Below are 20,062 nucleotides of genomic sequence, written 5' to 3'. Positions count from 1 at the left end.
TTTGGGCATTTTCTCTTTTTCTATTCAAATAGGTGTTAAGGAATGCAGTATGATCGTTATGATTTTGTGAACTGTTTACTTAAAGTTGTTCAGGTTGTTAAGAATCAAGAGAATTTGGGGATTAATGTCTAATTGTGAAGTAAATTTGGCGTGTGTTCAAGGGTTACTTTCTTAAGGTGAGAATGGAAGAAAAACACCTCTTTAAGGAAGGAAACACCTAATTAAACAATAATCTTTCAAGAATGTGGTCCAGTGATGAGACATAACTTAGAAACACTCTATGAAAGTTGATTTACATTTTCTTCTTTTTAATAAGTTGGAATATGGCTAGTCATAGCACATTTAATACATTCTGAACTGTATAGTACTTCAGAGGTAGTCTGTTGATATTCTTGGATGAAGCAAAAAGATACTTTCCTCTGCTAAATAGGGTATTTCTAATTTGTTTGTAAAAGCTACTAGTGGATAGAAGTACTATCTTCTTGTGGTTGATTGGAAATAGAGAAATAGAAAGATTTTCTTCTTGAAATTTTCTGCAGTTAAGGGAAAAAGCAAAATAGATGTGCATTGTAACTGTCATAGACATCTGCTTTTAGGTAATCATTTTTAAAGAAATATGCCATGACTTTTGGGGTCATTTGAACCTGCAATAATGTCTATTTAATATAAGTATAAATGTCAGGTTGTGGCATACATGTGGAGCCAGTAAAGACGAGTATTTCCTGTGATAATATTCATGCATCCTAAATGTTGACTTTTGAAATTTACCTTGAAGATGTATTCTATTTTCACATTAGGGTCAGTTTTCACTTAAGTACAGGATCATTCTAGAAAGGAAGTACAGAAGTGTTAACATGTGAAGGAACAAAATGGATGTAGATCTGAGTAACACCATTGACTTGAGCATCTTTGCTGGGCTTCAGGGAAGAATGTGGTTGATTGAAAACCAGTGTAAATGTTTTGTTGAACCACTGTTTAAGAAGAGATGATCAGTTTGGGATTTGCTTTAATTTTTTTAAAAAAATCATGAAAAGCAGTTTGCTTGGCACTTAATGCTTGATTGAACAACTATATTTTGAAAAATTTTACCCCCCATCTTACATTATGCAAACCCATGAAATAAGAAAGAGAAGATACCCTTCTCCTTTTCTTCCACAAACTCTGTTAACCCTCTTTGGAGTTTTATGTCTTTTTAAAGATCAAGAGTTGCCCAAAAGGGCCATGAGGAAGTAAGGTAGTAACAAGCAAGGGGAGTGAGTCTGATGGGGACTGCAGTGGATCAGAAGGACCTTGTGTCAACCACAGTGAGGTTTCAGTTACCCCGCTCCAGACAGTTGTTGTCAGGTGGGGATGCAGGCCCAGTGTTGTGAGATCCTTGTCTTCTCTCTCTCTTTTTAATGGGAAGTCAGAAATCCAGATTTTTATGTGGACTCTTCTGATTTTTAAATCTTGGCAACCTTTTCAAATATTTTTAAAAGTGTGTGGTCCAAACAAAACTCATCTGTAGGCTTTATTCAGCCTAGCGACTGCCAGATAGAAACCTCTGTTTTAGATAGTATTTTAATGGATGAAGATAATAGTTTCATTGCATGTGAACATTAATCTTGGGAATTCCCCACTGGGATGAACCAAATTCTTCATTTTTTTTAAACAATTAAAAAAAAAGTTTGGTAAATATATTTCTGGTGCTGATAGTTTTAATGTATAGCTTTTCTTCTTGTGACCCACATACAAAGAAAAATCAAATGTGAGCAAAACAAAAATAGTCAGAGGATTTTAATAAAAGTTGAAAAGTAAGAATTTTAGAGTTCTAGGGAAGAAAGGGGAGATATCTAAATTTGGAAAAGAATTCCATGATTTGTGTCAGTAACTGATGTAGATGAAACGTTGAATTCAACTATAAAGAGGTTTTTATCTCACCTTTAAGCAGTGGATTGTTGGCCCTGAATCTTTGCGGGATTGCAGTAATTTACCAGGCAATTGACTATGATGTCACGGAGAGGAGATGAACCACAAGGGGAAAAATTCCCTATGCCAGTTCATACAAGGCCAATATTGTATACAAGCTTCTAGAAAACATCATTTATGTTGTATAAGATATGTTTTCAATGCCTGTGTAAATTTTTTGAAGGGGCTCTTGAAGATAATCTATTCATAGTTGAATTTCTCTAGGCAAATCAGATATCAGCATTTTATCAGCATTTTCAACAGAACCGGTAATTAATTGGTTTGAATTTCAAATTGAAGGTCATCCTGTTATTGATTTTCGTGGGAACAGGAAGCAGCATCTTGTTAAAATGATCTGCAAATGGTGCCTCCGTGTGCCTAGTTTCCGTCTAGGGTCTTGTTGAACAGCATCAACGTCAGTGTCGGGCACCAATCAGAAGGGAGTCACTGCTGATATAAACATAACAAGCTGTTGGTTTGCTTCCAAAACAGCAGAGAAGAGCTGAGCTGGAACAGAGACCAGAGAGTAACAGTTTGTTTTATATAGTAAGTCAGGTATTTTAACTCAAGTGACTTGTGCGACTTGTTACGAAGCATCTGTCAGTGTGTCAGAATGACGTTGGTATGCCATGTTCCAGAAGTTCAGTGTCAACACAGTTGTGACTTACCAGTTTTAGAAACCTTTCAACTAGGAATTAGATAAAATAATCTTTAATACTGGGGTGGGAAGCATTGCCGTAAAGAGGGTGGTGAAGAATGGAGGATAAAAGAATATACTCCTTTAGATGCTCTTCCTTTTTATAAAATAACATTTGTGTCTTGTATTTTAGAAGCAGTTTTATTGTTGCATGTGCCAGGCTGTTTTAAAGCAGTCCTTTCTTTCTCCCTGTGTTTATACTTCTTGCAAATGGTGTAATGTGAGGGTAACATGAACTAGGTGGGTGGCAAACATGATGCCTTTCTAAATCAGAATAAGTATTTTAATTTGAGCTATGCGAAACAAGTTGGAAAGTGCAGCTTCTTCTTAGGGTTCAAAGTAAAATTCTTAATAAAAAAAAAAAAAAAAGGGAGGAGGGGGAGCCTTCCATTTTAAATACCCTGGAGCTGTGAATGCAGTTATTTTCAGGTTGACTTCATTTTGTGTAGGCATGATAGCGGCACCAACCATCTACGTTAAGCCTTAACATTCCACAAAGCCATTTCAAGTTTATTATGAACTTCAAAGTCTGCTCATCCCTAGGAGAATATCAAGTTTAAGCATGCCACTCTGCCACAGTCACAGTTAACTTTCTTCAATCGAGAAGTGACTTTCTTGAGTCAAAAAGGCTCACTTTCCTACAGGTGATCCAGTCTTTGAGACCAGTGCAGTCATCTCGCTGATTGTTGCCCTCCTGAGTCGTTAATCTATCTTGTTAGCAGTGCTTGGAAAGTACCCCCAAATAAGGCAGGACTCCTCACAATTTGTTTAAAGCTTTCCAATGAGATCAGCATTCTTTTTCAGCTTTACTTCTAGAGTTCAGGTCATTGATCCTATTTTACCAGTTCCCAGTTGGAGTTTCATTACAGGTGATAGAAACATAGGGGAGTGTGGGGGAAGATGCTGATGCTTCCCAATGCTGTCCCAATACTTGCTAGTGTCTACACCTCAGATGGCTACTAGTGCTTTGGGAAGGAATATGGGGCTGTTCAGCCTGATCTCTTGGTGTTTAGCGTCTCTTCTTAGGGAAAGAAATTCTTCATTTCCTCTCTGTAAAATGCCTACCCTTTTGGAGGCTCCTGGTCTTTAGTTCCTACCTCACTTATTAAACCACCCCTGTCCGTAGTATCATGCATCTCAGAGATGGAACTTGACGGACTAGTCAGCATTGCAAAGGTCACCCTAAAGCTATTGGCAGAACACACTGCCCTTTGTTGCTCAGTGATTATAAAGCTACCTTAGCAGTTAACTGGATGTATTTGACTGAGCTGCTTTTCCCGAATACCAAATTAACCATTTCTTATAAACACCTGATAGAATGCCCAATCACAAGCTGTCTCAAGTATATTTTCAAAAGATATCTTTAACAATACTTGAAATATCAGCGCTTTGGCCACCAGAAGGGGTAGTGTCCATCACAGTTTTGCTTCAGTGAAAATATTTCTAAATTATTTGAGAGTTTTTGCATTATCTGAAATGATAATGTTCCAACAAATTAGAAAATTAAAGATGTTGCCAGAAGTTTCTTATGTTACAGCTTGTCTTCTGTTAGTGTAGCAGTATTTAAAATCATGTTGTGAATTGACTTTTTTAAGAGAAATGCTATAAAACTTTATTTCCTTTCTTGTTATTTTCCATGAATATAAAATATGGAAAGACCTTTTTTGGTTTTAGGTAATAACTTTAAACAGTCTAAAACTGGGTTTCACCATATTTTGTGTATTCAAATGCACTTCAGAGTTTTCTTACTGAAATATTAGTTCAACTCTATTCAGAATTATAGAGGAATAACTAATAAATGATCAAGCTACTTATTTGAGGCAGGGGAACTGCACTTGAGACTTGAGTTTTGTATTTTACATGCTTGCATTGATTTTGTAATACCAGTACAATCTTGATATACTTTCTAGTACACAGGTAGCATCTTTGCCTTAGCTGTTATTTAAATAAAGATGAGTAAAGAGTAAATAATTATCTTTACATGATGCATGTACTTTGGACTAACTTTTCTCTCAAATGTGTGATTTGCCATATATTCTTACCTCCTCCAGTTCTGTTTGGTCCTTGTTGGATTGGGTAAGCAATTTAGGCATTTAAAATGACTTCTTCTTTGGTTTCAAAGCGAGTAAGTAAAGGTGCAGAGAAATCCCTTCAGTTTACCTTTCAATATCTTTGAACCAAGCAAATTCTGTCCTACCTTCCTGTCATGCATCCATCCAGTTTCTCTTTGAGCTAAATAAGCACATCTATAGCAGACTATATTTCCCCCTCTCTCCAAAATAATAGGATGAAATCAGCATTCAAATAGCTTTTGTTGCAAAAGTTCAGCAATCAAAGGAAGGGAACCAAACAAAAATGATTTAAAATAAGATGACGAGTATGAAGTTCAGGTACTGAACAGTGTCTGAAAGCAAAGTATGGTGATAAGAGTTTTGTGTTGCACGTTCTTAAGACTTAAGTGTTTGTTGAAAAGACTCTTTTTCTTTAACCCAGAGGTATGTTTATCTTAGAATAATAATCATTTCATGCTGTTCATTTTTTTTCTAGTTGACCCATTCTCCAGACCTTTTAAAAAAAACTTTTTTAAGTGGATGTAAATTCCATTTTAATTAGACCAGTGCAATCTAATACTGCAGCTAGCCAGGAATGGAAGAAACATGCTGGAAGTTAATACAACCCAAATCAGCCATAGCCAGATAATTCCCCTGATCTTTGTAACAACCCCCTTCCCCACCTCCACCATGAAATGACCCTGTTGTTCTGGAGTTTCAACAAGACATTTAAGGTTCATTTAAAAAAATGATCATCCTTTACAGGATTCTTTGCTCTTGCATTTCTCTTTCTTTCCCTTGCCACACAGCTGTCATTGGTATAGGAGAAAGGTTGGGGGGAGGGGAAGAGGAGGAAGCCCTGTTCAAATCGTGTCACGTAGCACTAATTCATCTGCTCTCATTAGAGGGAGCGAGGGACAGCAGTGATGGCCAAGAGCTGCACTCCACACATGACACGCGAACAGTTTGGGGAATAGAAAATTGCTTTCTCAGGAAGCCCAGCCAATTAAGGACTTGACCATATTGAATGTCAAGTGTTAATTTAGGTTTTTCTTCATTTTCCCAGTAGTAATGCGGGTCCTGTGATGAGCAAATACATGTCAAGTAAAAGTTGATTGCATGAAGGACCCGGGTATTATATGTCACTGACAAGTCACAAATGTACTGAAGTCTTTTAACCCCTTAGGTGGGTGTGGTGGGGGAGGGGAAAGGGGAGAGGATTAATGTTACCATAATGATAAGGATAGATAGTTTATGTGGAGGTGGCATGGATGGGACAGACAATAATGGTAATTCATGCAAAAACCAGGGATAGGACAAATCCTACTCTGAGGGCACAGAAGCCCTTGTAAAGCATATAATACCATCCTCTGCTATTGCAAACATGGTACTCAGAATATATATTGTCTGTTTTAAGATTATATGAAAAGGGAAAGTAATGTACTCTATGGTCATGACCTAGGAAATTCCTTATTAATTATCTCCTTTGAAAGAAAGAAAACAGTCGTTAAGTAATCACACTCTTTTGGGCATTTTAATCCGTTGGCTCAGTGCAGCTGTCAAATTTCCAGTATTTATAATTTCAGTTTCTAATCAAACACTCATTTAAAGAAGTAGCTGTGTAATTCTGTGTAATAGCAGAGATGCAAAATATGAGACTGAAAGAACGTTTGTTTTCCATCTCGAGTATCTCTGGAGGGTGATGTTTAGCCAATAGAAACTGGTAGAAGGTCAGTCATTGTCCTTCATTTCTTTTGGTGCCCAAGTGTAGAAAGGAGGAGATTCAAGCTTCAGTGAGTGAGGTAACTTTGCCTTTTTTAAACTGAATGTTGCAGGTTGCCCATCATGTATAGCATCTCATTTCCATTCATCAGCATTCATTTACATGTGAATGTCCTGAAAATAAGAGAATATCTGTTTCTGTTGCAGTTGTACTTGTAGCAAATAAAAATATCTGCTCACTTTAAAAACAGTGCTGTGTGTCATTTAAAGAATCTTAAAGTGAAACTCAGAGCAGTTACAATCTGGTCATTTTCTTCCCTTTTTATGTAATAATCACGTGCCCCCTTCATATCTTTAAGGCTGTCACCTTAATTCAATACTTTCTTGAAATTTACTCTCTTTTATTTATTCCACAGTGTTTTAACATACTTGCCTTTGTGTCTTGACAATGCCTGCACTCGGAAGACTTCAGTCTGATAGTGCTTTAAATTTGGCAGCAAAAAGTATTAAGCCTTTCTCTCAGGTTAGGAGCTGTGCTATCATTAAATTAAAAGTTGGTTAAATTTACATTAAAGAACAGTTAGGAAACAATTCCAAGAATCTGATGTCTACTAAAATAGATCTTTTTCTTAAGAAAGAAACATTAGGCTCTTAAATACTGGGGTGTAATGTCAGTTCTTTTACATCTCCCCTCCCTGTCTCAAAACTAACCAAATAAAATAAACTAGCCCTCCCTTCCCTTCCTATGTTGATAAGCTCTGTCTATGGGACTCTGGTGGCATTTCAAAAGTACTGTTTAATTACACTCTGATTGTCAGCAGCTTCTCTTCCGCTGGGTGTGCTGAGAGACTTAAGTAAGTTTCCGTAAAGTAAATTCTGATGATGGCAGCTCGGGGTTGCTGATTCAAGTTATTCCTTCTCTTCTGTGTCACTTTTGACGGATGGTACCTAATGCAATCAGCCACAGGCCCACAAAGCCTTTCCTTGGGTTGCGTTAGTAACTGGACCAGGGGTTCCCCTCCTCCCCAGATCTTGCCTTCAGATGTTCACTCCTTCCTGCACCCCCACCCCCGCCCCCAACATGTCAGCCCAAATAGGAAAGGGGAAAGAACTGCAGGACTACCCCGGACAGGCTCTTCCGAAACCTCCATCTCCCGGTGGTGCAGTCAGAGCTGCCTCCCTTTGCGTGCCTTTTTGATAAATTTAAGAAGTCAAATCGCTGACACAGATAGATAATCCAAGTGTATAGGGTGAAGAGTTATAAATTAACACATTATTCCCTCTTAATGTGAAATACTTGAGAATGCATTTTCTCAGTCCCCTGACATCTTACCCAGTGAGGGCTCGCATTGTACTTTTCAAGTGGCATTGATTTGTTAAAGCGCTGAATTAGCATCTCTGGCCAGCTGCTTGATCCACTGTTGTGTCGTGGGGCTCCTGTACCTCCTCTCCCCCCAGCCGTCTCTCTTTTCCCTTCAGTCCTGCCTTTGCTCTCCCTTTCCATTTTGCTTCTGCCCACCCCGTTCTCTGTCTGTCTGCTCCTTCTCTTTCCTATTGCTTGTGTTTCTTTCAGTCTGGTTTCATCCTTCTGCATCCCCCTTCTTTTCCTTCCTTCACTATTTCATCCACACGCTTCCTTTCTTGTCTCATCTTGTTGCTTCTGAGGGTTGCCCTCACTCAGGGTTAAAGTCTGACTGCCTGTGAGGGTTAAAGTGTGACTGCCTGTAGGGGGTGTGAGGTGGGACACTGGCAGGGACTACTAGGGGTGGATGACTTAGCAAATCCAATAGCTCCAAGTAGACTCTTGTGGAGAATAGATTAACATATGCCTGTTTGTGCTTATCTAAATAGGGGTTGGTGAGAAACATCTCACCTATTTTGCTTGCTAGAAATTAAAAGGTAACTCACAAAACTTTGAAATTTGTATTCCCAAATGCCATTTAACACAGTAAAATTTTCTTTTGGTTAAGTTAAAGAAAATTATTGATGGTTATCACAGACTTGATCATATGCTTACACCCACACCAAAATGTTTCTGCAAAACTTTTGCATTGGTGCAACTTTGCGCAATTCAATAAACTCACTGATAGAACTTTCTTTTCTTACAGGTTCAGTAGTGTTCTGATTCCATTAATTTGGTACCGTTTCATATAAAAACATGACTTCCTCATGGTGCCTCACTGTACCATATCAGTATTAAGGTTATAAAATTGGTTGACAGTTTTTTACTTAGAAATAAGGGATGGGTTATTGCTTCTTTTTAGCAGTGTGTCTCAAGGTTCCTGAGGTTTTCAGAGGAACTGCATCACAATTGAGAGGTTTAACATGCTGTGTGTGCATGATCACAGATTTGACCCTTTTCTTTCTCTAGATAACTGGTCGAAGATGCTTTGAGATCATCGTGTTGATTGATTTGATATGAGCAAAAAAGTGTATCTGCCTGAATTTAAATAGAAATTATCCTCTGTAATTTTAGTTTCATTGCTTTAAGTAGTGCTGTCTGCAGTTTTACTAGGCTTCCCACTAGTAACATAAAAATTGGATTTGAATATACTTTGGTAATAAGTCAGATCATTTAAAAAATCAGATATCTTTATTGCTGGATTTTATATATGTTAAAATGACAATCTGATTTCAGCATTTATATTTTGAAATGGAAATATTTCACATAGGATTTGATAATCTTTGCTTCTCTGTTGGCTTGATTTCCCACCCCCTGTTCCTCAAGTCAATTCCTTTTTTTTTTTTTTTTTTAATTAATTGCTGTCCTGCTAGCTAGAATTAGCATGGTTTGGCTAAGGTGAAGGGATTAGAATGACTCTTCATGGCATGATAATGTCTGTTTAAAGAAAAGGAAGAAAAAAAAGTCTTTTAACTGGGGCTTAAGACTAATTCCATCTACTAAGGAGACAAAAATTACGCTAAAGGAGACAATTTGGCTTTATTTTCTGTGTGCATGTTAACCTGCGTAGTGATCATTATTTTGTATTTTAGGGTGTTCTCTGAAGGAAGATGTTCTTTACTTGCTGTAGGAAGGGGATGTGACCTCATTCTAGGAGATTAAGGCTGGAACACCTTTTGCAGGGATAACCACGGTTCACCTGGCTGTAGTTCAGGGTCAAGGTCAGGGTCAGGAGGGACTTGCTTCTTAGAATGGCCTCTGAATAGAGTAGAGAGGACAAATTAGAGAACAAAAAAGTAGGGCAAGGTTGAAAGTGAAAGTGCCCCATATGAAAATAGTTAAGGATCAGAAAAGGGGGAAAAAAAAAATAGAAAAGTAGAAAAATCTGGAAGGCATACTTGAGTAGTGAGAGAGAAGTTGAGGATAAAGGAAAAAAGAGAGGTTGGAGGGGCAAACTTATACCTTGTAACTTTCAAAATTAATAAAAATCAGGCCATACAGTACCAAACTGGCATCACCGCAGAGTCCAAAATTACTTCAAACATTTAAAAACTTTTAGTGTAATTTTTGAGTATTCATTCCTTGTATATTTTCTCTTGTTCCTTAGTTTGTTGCTTCTGTTCCTTGGAACGCAGACAGCTCTGTACAAGTAATATACCAATACATCTAGAGTTTAAAAAACCAAATAATTAATTTGTTCCTTGTTCCTTGGGTGGTAGTACTTTAGCCACATGAAATGGTTAAGTGTGGATGTTTTATTTAGAGTTCAACACCTTTTGAGCTTTTTCTGTAAAATTCTCCGGAGAAATCAGAAAAATTTGTTTTTGTATTTTGTAAGTCTAAATGAAATGTCACTTAAATGCAGGAAGAACTGGCAGTTTTGATAAGTTGTCCCCAAAGCAAACCAGCTTGTCAGTAATCACAACCTAATTACAAAGGCAAATACAAAGTTTGTGTTTTAAAAAGTCGCAAGACAAAGGAAAAAACAGAAACAGACCCTTCTCCAGCACCAGGCAATAGCCTTCACCCCCCACCCCCCTTCCACAGGAGCCCTTCCATAGTAGCAGTAATAATAAGAGAGAACCTTTTGGCTTCAGCCCAAGTCCTGTTGAGAGGGAGCCGCCAGCGGCCTGCACAGTGTGTGGCTCTGCAGAAGTGCCAGAGTGACACACGCATCACAAGCCGGTCACAATGCGAGGGGTCAGGGGTCACGTTCAAGAGCAGGGTGTTGCTGGACCCGGCCGAGGAAGCAGAGGTGGCCCCTCTGTGCTCAGTGTGTGGGTCTGTGTACTCCTTTCCCGTCAAAGCTGGCCCGGCAGGGCCAAAAAAGCGGTTCCTTGGCAGGGTTTAATGGCAGGATGATGTAGTCTGTTGTGACTAGTGCATTCCTTTCAGGTTAAACTAGGGAAATGGCATTGTGTTAAAATTCCAAGTCGCATGAATGTTTTATTGCCACAGTGCATTTAGCCCTCTAGGGGAGTGTGTGTGGCGGCGGGTGGGGGCGGGGGTGGCGGGGGGTGGGGGGGACTTAGAGACTCAGGAACTATCAGAAGAACACTTCCCTTGGAAAATTTTACCCACCAGCGTGAAGCTGATTTGCTGTGATGGTCACTTAGAAGGGTTTCGCTTTTTCCTAAACTGACTGTTTTAAAAGTCTTGCCATCCGGACAATTACCGGCTGAAGAAAACACGACAGGACACAGGCAAAGAGGTGGCGAGATAGAGAGGAGGAATGCGCCAGAAAGGAGCTGAGCTGCCTTCTTGTATAAACTGCCCGAGAGCGGCAAGGGCCCCCTCCCCGCCCAGCCCTTGTTCCCCCTCTTCCCTGGGCTGAGCTTCGCTGTGCGCGGAAGGCCAGGAGCGATCAGTCACCCTTGCACCGCTGACGGCGAGGCCACTGCAGCTCATGGTACCGTATGTTACCAGTCAGCCTCCCTCATTCCTTCCCCGGGCTGCTCTGGGGGCTGTGTGTGGGTGGTGGCTTTTTTTTTTTTTTCCCTTCAAAAAACCTTTTCTCTCTAATAACGGTTTCTACTAGTCAGAGGGATACAGTTTGGGAATGCAGAAGGACTGAGAGTTTCAAACAAAACAAACTTAAGTATGGCACTATTTTTTTTTTCTTCTCTTTTTGGCATTCAGAAGGGATAAACCAAACCATTCTAGTTCAGTCGCAGCCAAAGGTTTCCAGTGTGATTTAAAACCAGGAATTCTGGAAAGAGGGCAGTTTAAGATGCAGATCATCTGGGCTGCGGATCTTGTAAACAGACTTTTGTACAACCACGTGAGCATCGTTAGGGTTAGAGGGCACGCTCAGGTTCTGCCATTGTCTGGGATGTATCCATTTTGCCAGTTGCCCCCACCAGTCCCTCTCTGGGGAAAACTCTAGCCTGGCCCTTCACCGCTCAATTGTTTAAGGCTTACCTTTACTCCGGGTGTGTATGATTGGACTTGGGTTGTAATTGTGCATGTTGAATGTAGCTGTCTGATGGCTTCGTGATTTGACCTGACTCAGGTTAATTTATAACAGATTAAAATATGGACGTATGGAATGGCCTCCTGATTTTGCATTGGGACTTTATAGAATATTAATGCATCTGATTTTTTTCCCAGTGAATAAGAGAAATACAAATTGTCTTGGGCTTACCTAAATAAACATATCATCTTAATTTGCATTTTAGGTTTGAGTTGGCTATCGCTCTTCACTTGCAAACCTTAATACTTGCTTTGATTCCATGTTCTTGTAATGGCTCATTTTTCTCTTCCTTAGTAGTAATTGATATATAAGACATACATAGAGTTGTGAATGTGTGTGTGCCTGTGTGTACATGCACACTTTGACAACTGCCACATGAATGCAAGGAAAAACTTTTTACAGTTGTTAAGCCTGGATAGATTTCCACTGATAAGTTATTTTTTAGAATCTTATGTAACAGAAATTTAAGTCGAGAATATACTGTAAAACAGTAAATTGTGAGTGTGTCTGTGTGCCTTATTTATAGAGTTTTGGGTACATGATTTATGTATTTCTATAAAATGATGGTTTTGTCCAGATAGACCTCCTGAGTTTAATCTGATTAGTGCTGTCCGTAGATGGTTTATTATTTATAAACAGATACATTCATATTGTTTATGGGAGGTCTTAAACCAACATGTAGTCAACTCGATGGCAAAATCAAGATTGATGTGTGGACTTGGCACTTCAAATTTTAGATGAACTCATTAGATATTTTCACTTACATTCTAGAGAATACTCACTTTAAGAATTCTTTTCAGTGCTGAATGTAATCAAGTGGTAGTGATGGAAGTTGTCTTTTGATGATTTTTTTTTCTAGTTTCCAATTTTAAAGTGCACTTTTCAGAGGAATATTAAACTTAACTTTGTGCTGGATTTCTTTTTCCCTTCTAGCCAGTTTCAAAATTAATTCTTTTTCCTAAAAAGTAGAAAAACTTGTCAACAGTGCCAAATTGAGGGTAAAAAAGTCTATTGTGTATGCTTAGATTCTCTAACAAAATTTGTTATCCTGATCAGGGAAGCAGTTTTTGATTATAAAAAGGATGTTGTGGTTGTATCCAAACCCTTTTCAATTCATTAAAACTGCCCCTTTATAATCCAAGAGGAAAAGAATGGAAATACCCCAGTATCACGTCTCCTTAACATGAAAATTAAAGTTGATTTAGAATTTTTTCCCTAAAAATCAAACTTTAAAAAAATATTAATACTTATTCTTTCAGCATTTTTCTCTCCCCATTGTACCAGCATTATTGTTTGACATTGCAGAACTCTCTGGTGGGGGTTGAGAGCTGTGGCGGAGTTAAAGATTGGTCCCAGGTTCAGATTCTCATGTTGCCACTTACTTGTGATCTTGTGACCTTGGGTGAATCACTTTATCCCTAACATTTGTTTTCTTCTGTTTTAAAATGGGGAAAAGAACACTTGAAAATTTGTCAGGAAGATGAAATGAGACAACACCCATGAAGTTCAGGCACATAGTAGGTGTTCAGTAAACTCTGTAGAGCTTGTTCTTTGAGCTTGTCTTGAGGCAAGTGTCCCTTGGAAAGCTTCTTCTTCCCTTTTTTTTTTTTTTTAAAGAGGGATAAATTTGAATGTCTTAATTTCACCAAATATCAATAGGAAAGGAGATCCTAAGTATAGGCAGACAGCTTTCTTTCTTTCTTTCTTTCTTTCTTTTTTGAGAATTGCTTTGTATCATCCATTAGTCCTGCGTTTTTGCCACTCTGCAAAATTCTCACTGGGATGACCTTCCTGGATGTCAGAATGATGCTGTTATTTCTGAGATATCAGTTATGGATAACCAAATACTAGAAGCTAAGCTAGCAAATTCTGTTACCTTCTATTTACTTTTGTATCATCAGTTCTAATCACTCCCTTGAATCAAAGCTTCTTGCTTTATCTTTGTTGTTGTTATTTAGTTCCTAAGGCGTGTATGACTCTTTTGTGACCCAGTGGACTATAGCCTGCCAGGCTTCTCTGTTGATGGAATTTCCCAGGCAAGAATATAGAGTAGGTTACCATTTCTTTCTCTAGGGGATCTTCCCAACCTAGGGATCGAACCTGTGTCTCGTGCATTGGCAGGCAGATTCTTGACTGCTGAGCCACCTTGGAAGCCCACTCATTTGGTTAGCACTTGGTAATAGAGCTAGAAGTTCCGTTATACAGGTACCCTGGTCTCTGTCCCTGGCTTTATGAATATGCACTTGTATTCATGGAGAGAGGGTCACACTAAAGCAAATAGCATTTACACCTTTTAGTAGAACTAAACAAGAGTATAGCAAGGCACCTATATGTATATTGGGGCAATATTTTATCTTCATTTACAGTATTGCACTTTGCCTTAAGTGTAGTTAAGGGCTTGGAAACTATTTGTTGAGCAGAATGTGCTGCTCTTACTGTCTTAATCCTGGATTACGTTTTTATCAAAAGTAATTGTGTTATGTGTAGTATATTAATATTGTCATAGATGGTCTTTGATTAGCATTGTTAGTTTGCCTGACATCTCATTTCTTTTAGCCAACACTTGTTTGAACATACTGCATCTTTAGATCTAAAATAAATATTTGGTTACTTTCACCTATTGCTAAGAGTAAAAGATGGGTTAAAAACTAATCATTTCGTAACTACCTCCTAGCTCACACAGTGTGCTAGGGGTGGTACCCACTTTATCTTATTCAACTCTTAGAAAGCATTCAGGGCAGGTACAGTTATTTTCATTTTACAGATGAGGAAGTAAAGGTCTCAAATCTGTATCCAGCAAGTTTGACACCCAGAATCTGCTTTTTCCTTACATTCTTCATCCATCTATAACTTAAGTCAGATATTACAAAAAATAGTAGTTGTTGAACCCACCAATTTTTGCTTTTCCTTTCAAATTAAATTTTGCAAGGAAGCCAACATTCAGAACTGATAAAAATTAGACCTATTCTAGAAGAAAAGGGTCCAGCCTCCGAGTTCTATCTTTGATCTGTGGAATACTTGCTTAGAAAAACTGAAGTTTAATGCCTGCTCACCCTATAAAAAGGAGGCATAGCAAACCCAAGTAGTCTTGGAGTTAAAGGGTTCGTTTACCATGGTGCAATTGTGGGGAATTCACAGGAAGGCTAATCTCTCCCTAATTTGAAAAGAGAACGTATCTAAGAGAAAAATAGTGTGTAAATACTAGCGTAAAAAAAAAAAATCTATATCATTGTACAGCTCTTCACATGTTAACTTTCAGGGCACAGATTTTGTTCAGTCCAAAGTGATGAAGTAATTTTATTGTGGGAAGAGTCACAAAAGAATAAGTCACCACTTTATGTTTAACAGGAGCCCATGTCTACAAATGTATACAGATTCCAGTTTGACAATATTAAAAAGTTGTGCTCTGTGTAATGTATAGCATATCTATAAAAGATATACATGTCACATGCATATACAAGTAAATGTAAGGATGGAGAATATGGGTAGATTTAACTCAAATGTTGAAAAACATACTATTTTAAACAAATTGCTTATAAAAATTAGTCAACATGGTAATTTTGTAATATCTTTATAAACCAGGAATTTAAAGTTTTTCATCTGCTAAATTTATATTGGGATTTTGTACAGTCCTTCATTAGAAAATTAAATTTCTATTTTATCAGCATGGGTGGCAGAGACTAGGTTTTCTAGCCAGATGTGTTTGCACTTGAATTTGTCTCTTCTTTATGTGACTTTGGAAGCTCAGTTACTTCATTTCTAAAAGGAGGGTTAGAATTGGTGGCTGTGAAGTGTCCGGCACAGAGAGGATGAGCCGCGCTGTTTGCTATTAGCAATTTCTTTCTGTAGTTCCTGTTGTTAATTTGCCAGCCTTATGCAGTGTTTAGTTAGCATCTCTGTATCAGTGGTGGTACTGAGTTCTTAATAATTGTGTCATGTATACACTTAGCCTTTTCAGTTAACCACTTAAAAAAAATACTTATGCCAATCTTGCTGAAGCTTAGTTTTGCTGAAGAAAATGAGAGTGGAGAAAAATCTCCCCTTTCTTACTCTTCACTGAGAATCAGTCATTGAGCAGCATAATTCTAAAATCTTGCGTGGCTTTTGGGTACTTTATGAACCTTTTTATAGTAACCCAGAAGCAAGACACTGATTGAATTAATACATTTCCATGGAGGGGCTGTTCTTTTAACCTCTCTTCTTCCTCCTCACCCATGTGTGCTTCGATAAGGGACTGTTCCAATTCACAGAGGAGGTTGTCACACTGGGGATGCGGCTTCATAGATAGGCAGGCTGTTGGTGAGCCAAAGAGCCTTTCTGTCTTCAAAACTAAGAAAAAAGAAGATTAGAAACAGTAACAACCAAACCAGAAGCCCTGCCCTAACCAAAAAGAAAGTGCAAACTCCCCCTCCCTTTATTTTCTGAAAAACCTTGTGCTTTTTATATAACACCGAATCTAGGCATAGCATGCTGACTTTGACTTTTCAGTTTTAAACTTTTTTTTTTTTAACAGCTTTTATAAAGGGTACATCTTCATTGTGAAGATCTCATTAAGAAGACTACAAAGAGAGTAAACACTTCCTGAATGGCTGCCACCAAGGAACCATTTTATTAACATCTTTTTTAGTCATCCTTTCTCATTTACGTATACATACAGGTGTATGGATAGATGCTCATTACATACAAGGGTTATGGATACGTGACTCTTTTTAAACTCGGGCATGTCATAGATATCTTTGCATGTCTGTAAGTAAAGCTATCCATCATAATTTTTAATGGAGTCTTAGTGTATCATTGTACCATAATATACTTAATGAGTTCTTGGTTTGTGGACATTGAGGTTGCTGCCAGTTCATTTAATTTACAAAGAGTGGTGCCTCAGTATGGACACTCTTGTTTGTACTTGTATTTTTATTTATTAAAGGGGATTTCTTGAAAGTGATGTTCCTGGGAAAAGGGGTACAATTTTGTATATTTTAAAACAGTGGTTGGCAAACCTCTTCTATAAAGGCCCATATGGTAAATAGTTTAGAAGCCATGGGTTTCTGTGATAACTATTCAATTCTGTCTTTGTAGCCACAAACAGCAGTAGAATATATATGTATATAAAGGAATAGGTACAGCTGTGTTTCAATAAAACTTTATTTATTAATATAGAAGTGGGCGGCAGTCTAGAATTTGGCTCAGAGGCTGTAGTTACCTACTCCTGGCTTGAAACAAAGGAGAAACTGATGGGCGCTGGAAATCTACTCCCAGTTGTCTATAAGCTATTCGCATCGCATCTTAGAAATGTCTTCTTATGTGAGGGTAGTATAATGGGTTGATTACTTTCTTTCCAGATATATGGTAATCAATAGCTAAAAGCTTACTATAGGAGGTTTTCATACTTTCACTACTTGTAAAGCTTAGTAAATTTTAAAATAAGAAGACATATGTGCCAGTATATATTTGTTAACAACTTGTTGGGCAGAGAAATAGTATCTCTAAAACTTACATTTTAGAGGAGATATTGTGCGTTTTCTCACCTGTAGAAGACTGTTTTGATAGAGTAAGGTTCTCGAGGTATCCTTAAGTAAGTCAGAAGGAAAGTTAGCAAGAGAAGTATCATTTCAGCAGAAATATACCACAGATCAACAGGGTGACATTGAATTAGTTACTGAACCTTTACAGGCTAAATTACACTCAGAAGACTGCTCTGTGCATAAATAGAAACCTCCTTGCATCTTGAATTTTTATAAAATAGGAATTACTGGCCCTTAAATGCCCTAAGGGTATTTGTTGAAGCTTGGGTGGAATAATGATATGGTTAAAAATCACTCTGTTTGTAACACTGGGTCACTGGTGCCACTGTGAATTTTAAGAGATTTATTTATTATTTATTTTGCATGCATTGGTTGAGTATCTGCTGTGTGAAAAGCTGATTGAGAGAAGACTAAGGAGAAGCCAGTAAGTTCTTGCCCTTCAGGAGGAAAAACATGTAGTGTTTTTATTTTTATTTATTTTTTATTTTTTTTTCATGTAGTGTTTTTAAAGTCTGCAGTTGTGTAGTGCTGACTGCCATGGGGGTGGTAGAATGCTGGCGGGGGAGAGGTCTTCTACCTGGGGATATCAGGAAACTTAGTGGAAGAAATGGCCTCCAGAAATACAGAGATGTTCAAAAGTTTAGTGCAAAGTTTCCCTGGCGGTCCAGTGGCTAAGAGTCTGCCTTGCAGTGCAGGGGACATGGGTTTGATCCCTGGCCAGGGAGGATCCCAAATGCCTCAGGACAACTAAACCACGACTGTTGAGCCAGCGTGCTACAGAGTCTGCTTCACAAAAAAGACAAAACACACAACTTGAGATGCCCGCACACCATAGCTAGAGAGTATCCCCCTGCCGCACGGAGAAGGCCAGCTCACAGTGAGGAAGAACTAGTGCAGTCAAAAAAACCCCACAATAATTAAAAAAAAAAAAAGTTTAGTGCAGGGGAGGCTATTCCAGAAAAAGAGTGGTCTGAGAGCTATGTCAAATTAGGAAAGCCTAGAGCATATGCACCCACTCCAGTGTTCTTGCCTGGAGAATCCCAGGGACGGGGGAGCCTGGTGGGCTACCGTCTATGGGGTCGCACAGAGTCGGACACGACTGAAGCGACTTAGCAGTAGCAGAGCATACGCAGGAGACGTTAAGTCTAATTATGATTAGACTGTCTCTTAAGGATTTAAGGCTTCCCTGGTGGCTCAGATGGTAAAGTGTCTGCCTGCAATGTGGGAGGACCCGGGTTTGGGAAGATCCTCTGGAGAAGAAAACGGCAACCCACTCTAGTACCCTTGCCTGGAAAATTCCGTGGATGGAGGAGCCTGGTATGCTACAGTCCATGGGGTTGCAAAGAGTTGGACACGACTGAGCGATTTCACTTCACTGAAGTATTTGTAATGAACGAGGAGGAGAGATGGAGCTGGAAGGGCAGGGCAGAGGTAGGCTGTAGAGGGCCTGGAAGGAACTTTGTAGTTGGTAGTTTGTGGGGAACATCTAGGAGAATAGGTTTGACAGTTGGAGGGGTGGTACATGGCGCTGGTTGATGAGTGTGAAACGCATTATCAATCACTTAAGAGTTACGGCAAAGGTCTGAGCATGCTCTTGTTAGAAATGGTCTGGATGGAGAGAGATGATCTGGAAGGTGTGTGGGAGGACAGCTGAGGGGATCGAAATGGGGCAATAGGCCTTCAGAATTTACTGGGTTTTGGAAATAAGGAGAAGGCTTTTCATCATCATCTATAGTTCTGAGTCTTTGTTAATGGGATTCTGGTGATACTAATGCAAAAAAAAAAAAAAAAGCCAACAAAGTCAGGGTAGAGGTGTAGTAAAGAAGGGTAGGCAGTGAACCCATATCCTTGTTTATCTCAAGGTGTTAACTAAACACTTGGAAATTTCAAGTGGGAGCTTGAAAGTGCAGGACTAAAATTCATGTGAGTGTTAAGGAATAGGGATTGGGGAGCATTGTTCTCATAGAGGTGGCAGATGAAACCAGGGGAGAGCATGACATCTGAAAGGAAAGCATGTAGAGAGAAAATGGCATTGTAATTGCATTTATTATAGTAAGTTATTGACATAAATAAGTCTTATCTTTATTTGAAGCTATGAACATCGAAAGCACACAAAATGGAAAACCAGGTGTTTTATCATTTATAAAGTGTTCTATTGTCTACTAAACCTCTTTTAGATTTCAGGAGTAAAGGATTTCAGTTTCAAAAAATACCTTATATGATCCTCAAGGATCCTTACTATATCTTCTCACCACTTCCTGAGACCCTCAATAACAGCGAGGTGCCATTGGTGGGGGAAGTTGAGGCTCACTTTTTACCTGTTTGGTCCAGAGTACTGTGTACAGCTTTTCACCTTCCCTTGACCTCACCCCAGTTGATCTAGGGTTGGGAAGCTGGTGGGGTAGGTAGGAGGAGCGTGGGTCTTCCACAGAAATCAGCCTCGTATCCTTTTGTGCATTTTCTCTTTTTAGTTTGAGGTCCTCAGCAGGTTCCGAGGGGTGATTGCAGTGTGCAGTATGACTTATGCTTGAGTTGGGAAAGGTTTCCCTGGGAAACAGGGAGCAGCAGGGGTGAATCTGCCTTCCCGCTTCCTTTCTCTTATCATTACCTGTGTTCAAGCTTTGCGTGCAAGGAGAAGCATGTTCCTTCATTGATCTTGGGCATGCTGAACTGTAGGCCTCCGCATCATGGTGAAGGCTCCCTGTCAGCTCTCCTGGTTTCTGCACCCCAGAATTCCACTGGCCGCTT

The 20,062-nt window shown here is 38.9% G+C and overlaps 1 protein-coding gene across 15 annotated transcripts in view; it reads left to right on the top strand.

Moving 5' to 3' along the window:
- The window catches only part of BNC2 (basonuclin zinc finger protein 2), a 485,878-nt gene that overhangs the window by 170,227 nt on the left and 295,589 nt on the right, over positions 1–20,062 (top strand). For 4 of the 15 annotated variants that reach the window (XM_060409516.1, XM_060409515.1, XM_060409513.1 and 1 more), the window contains exon 1: positions 10,880–11,228. The exons of the other annotated variants lie outside the window; for them this stretch is intronic. In XM_060409516.1, the coding sequence (XP_060265499.1) occupies positions 11,226–11,228 (3 nt within the window). In that variant the 5' untranslated portion in view covers positions 10,880–11,225. Of the gene's footprint in view, positions 1–10,879; positions 11,229–20,062 lie in introns of those variants that run through there. 15 annotated transcript variants of the gene reach the window in all.

Source organism: Ovis aries, chromosome 2 (genome assembly GCF_016772045.2).
Source record: "Ovis aries strain OAR_USU_Benz2616 breed Rambouillet chromosome 2, ARS-UI_Ramb_v3.0, whole genome shotgun sequence".
NCBI classification, from domain to species: domain Eukaryota; kingdom Metazoa; phylum Chordata; class Mammalia; order Artiodactyla; family Bovidae; genus Ovis; species Ovis aries.
Note: the sequence above shows the minus strand (reverse complement) of the source record. Positions and strands in the feature narration are given on the sequence as shown.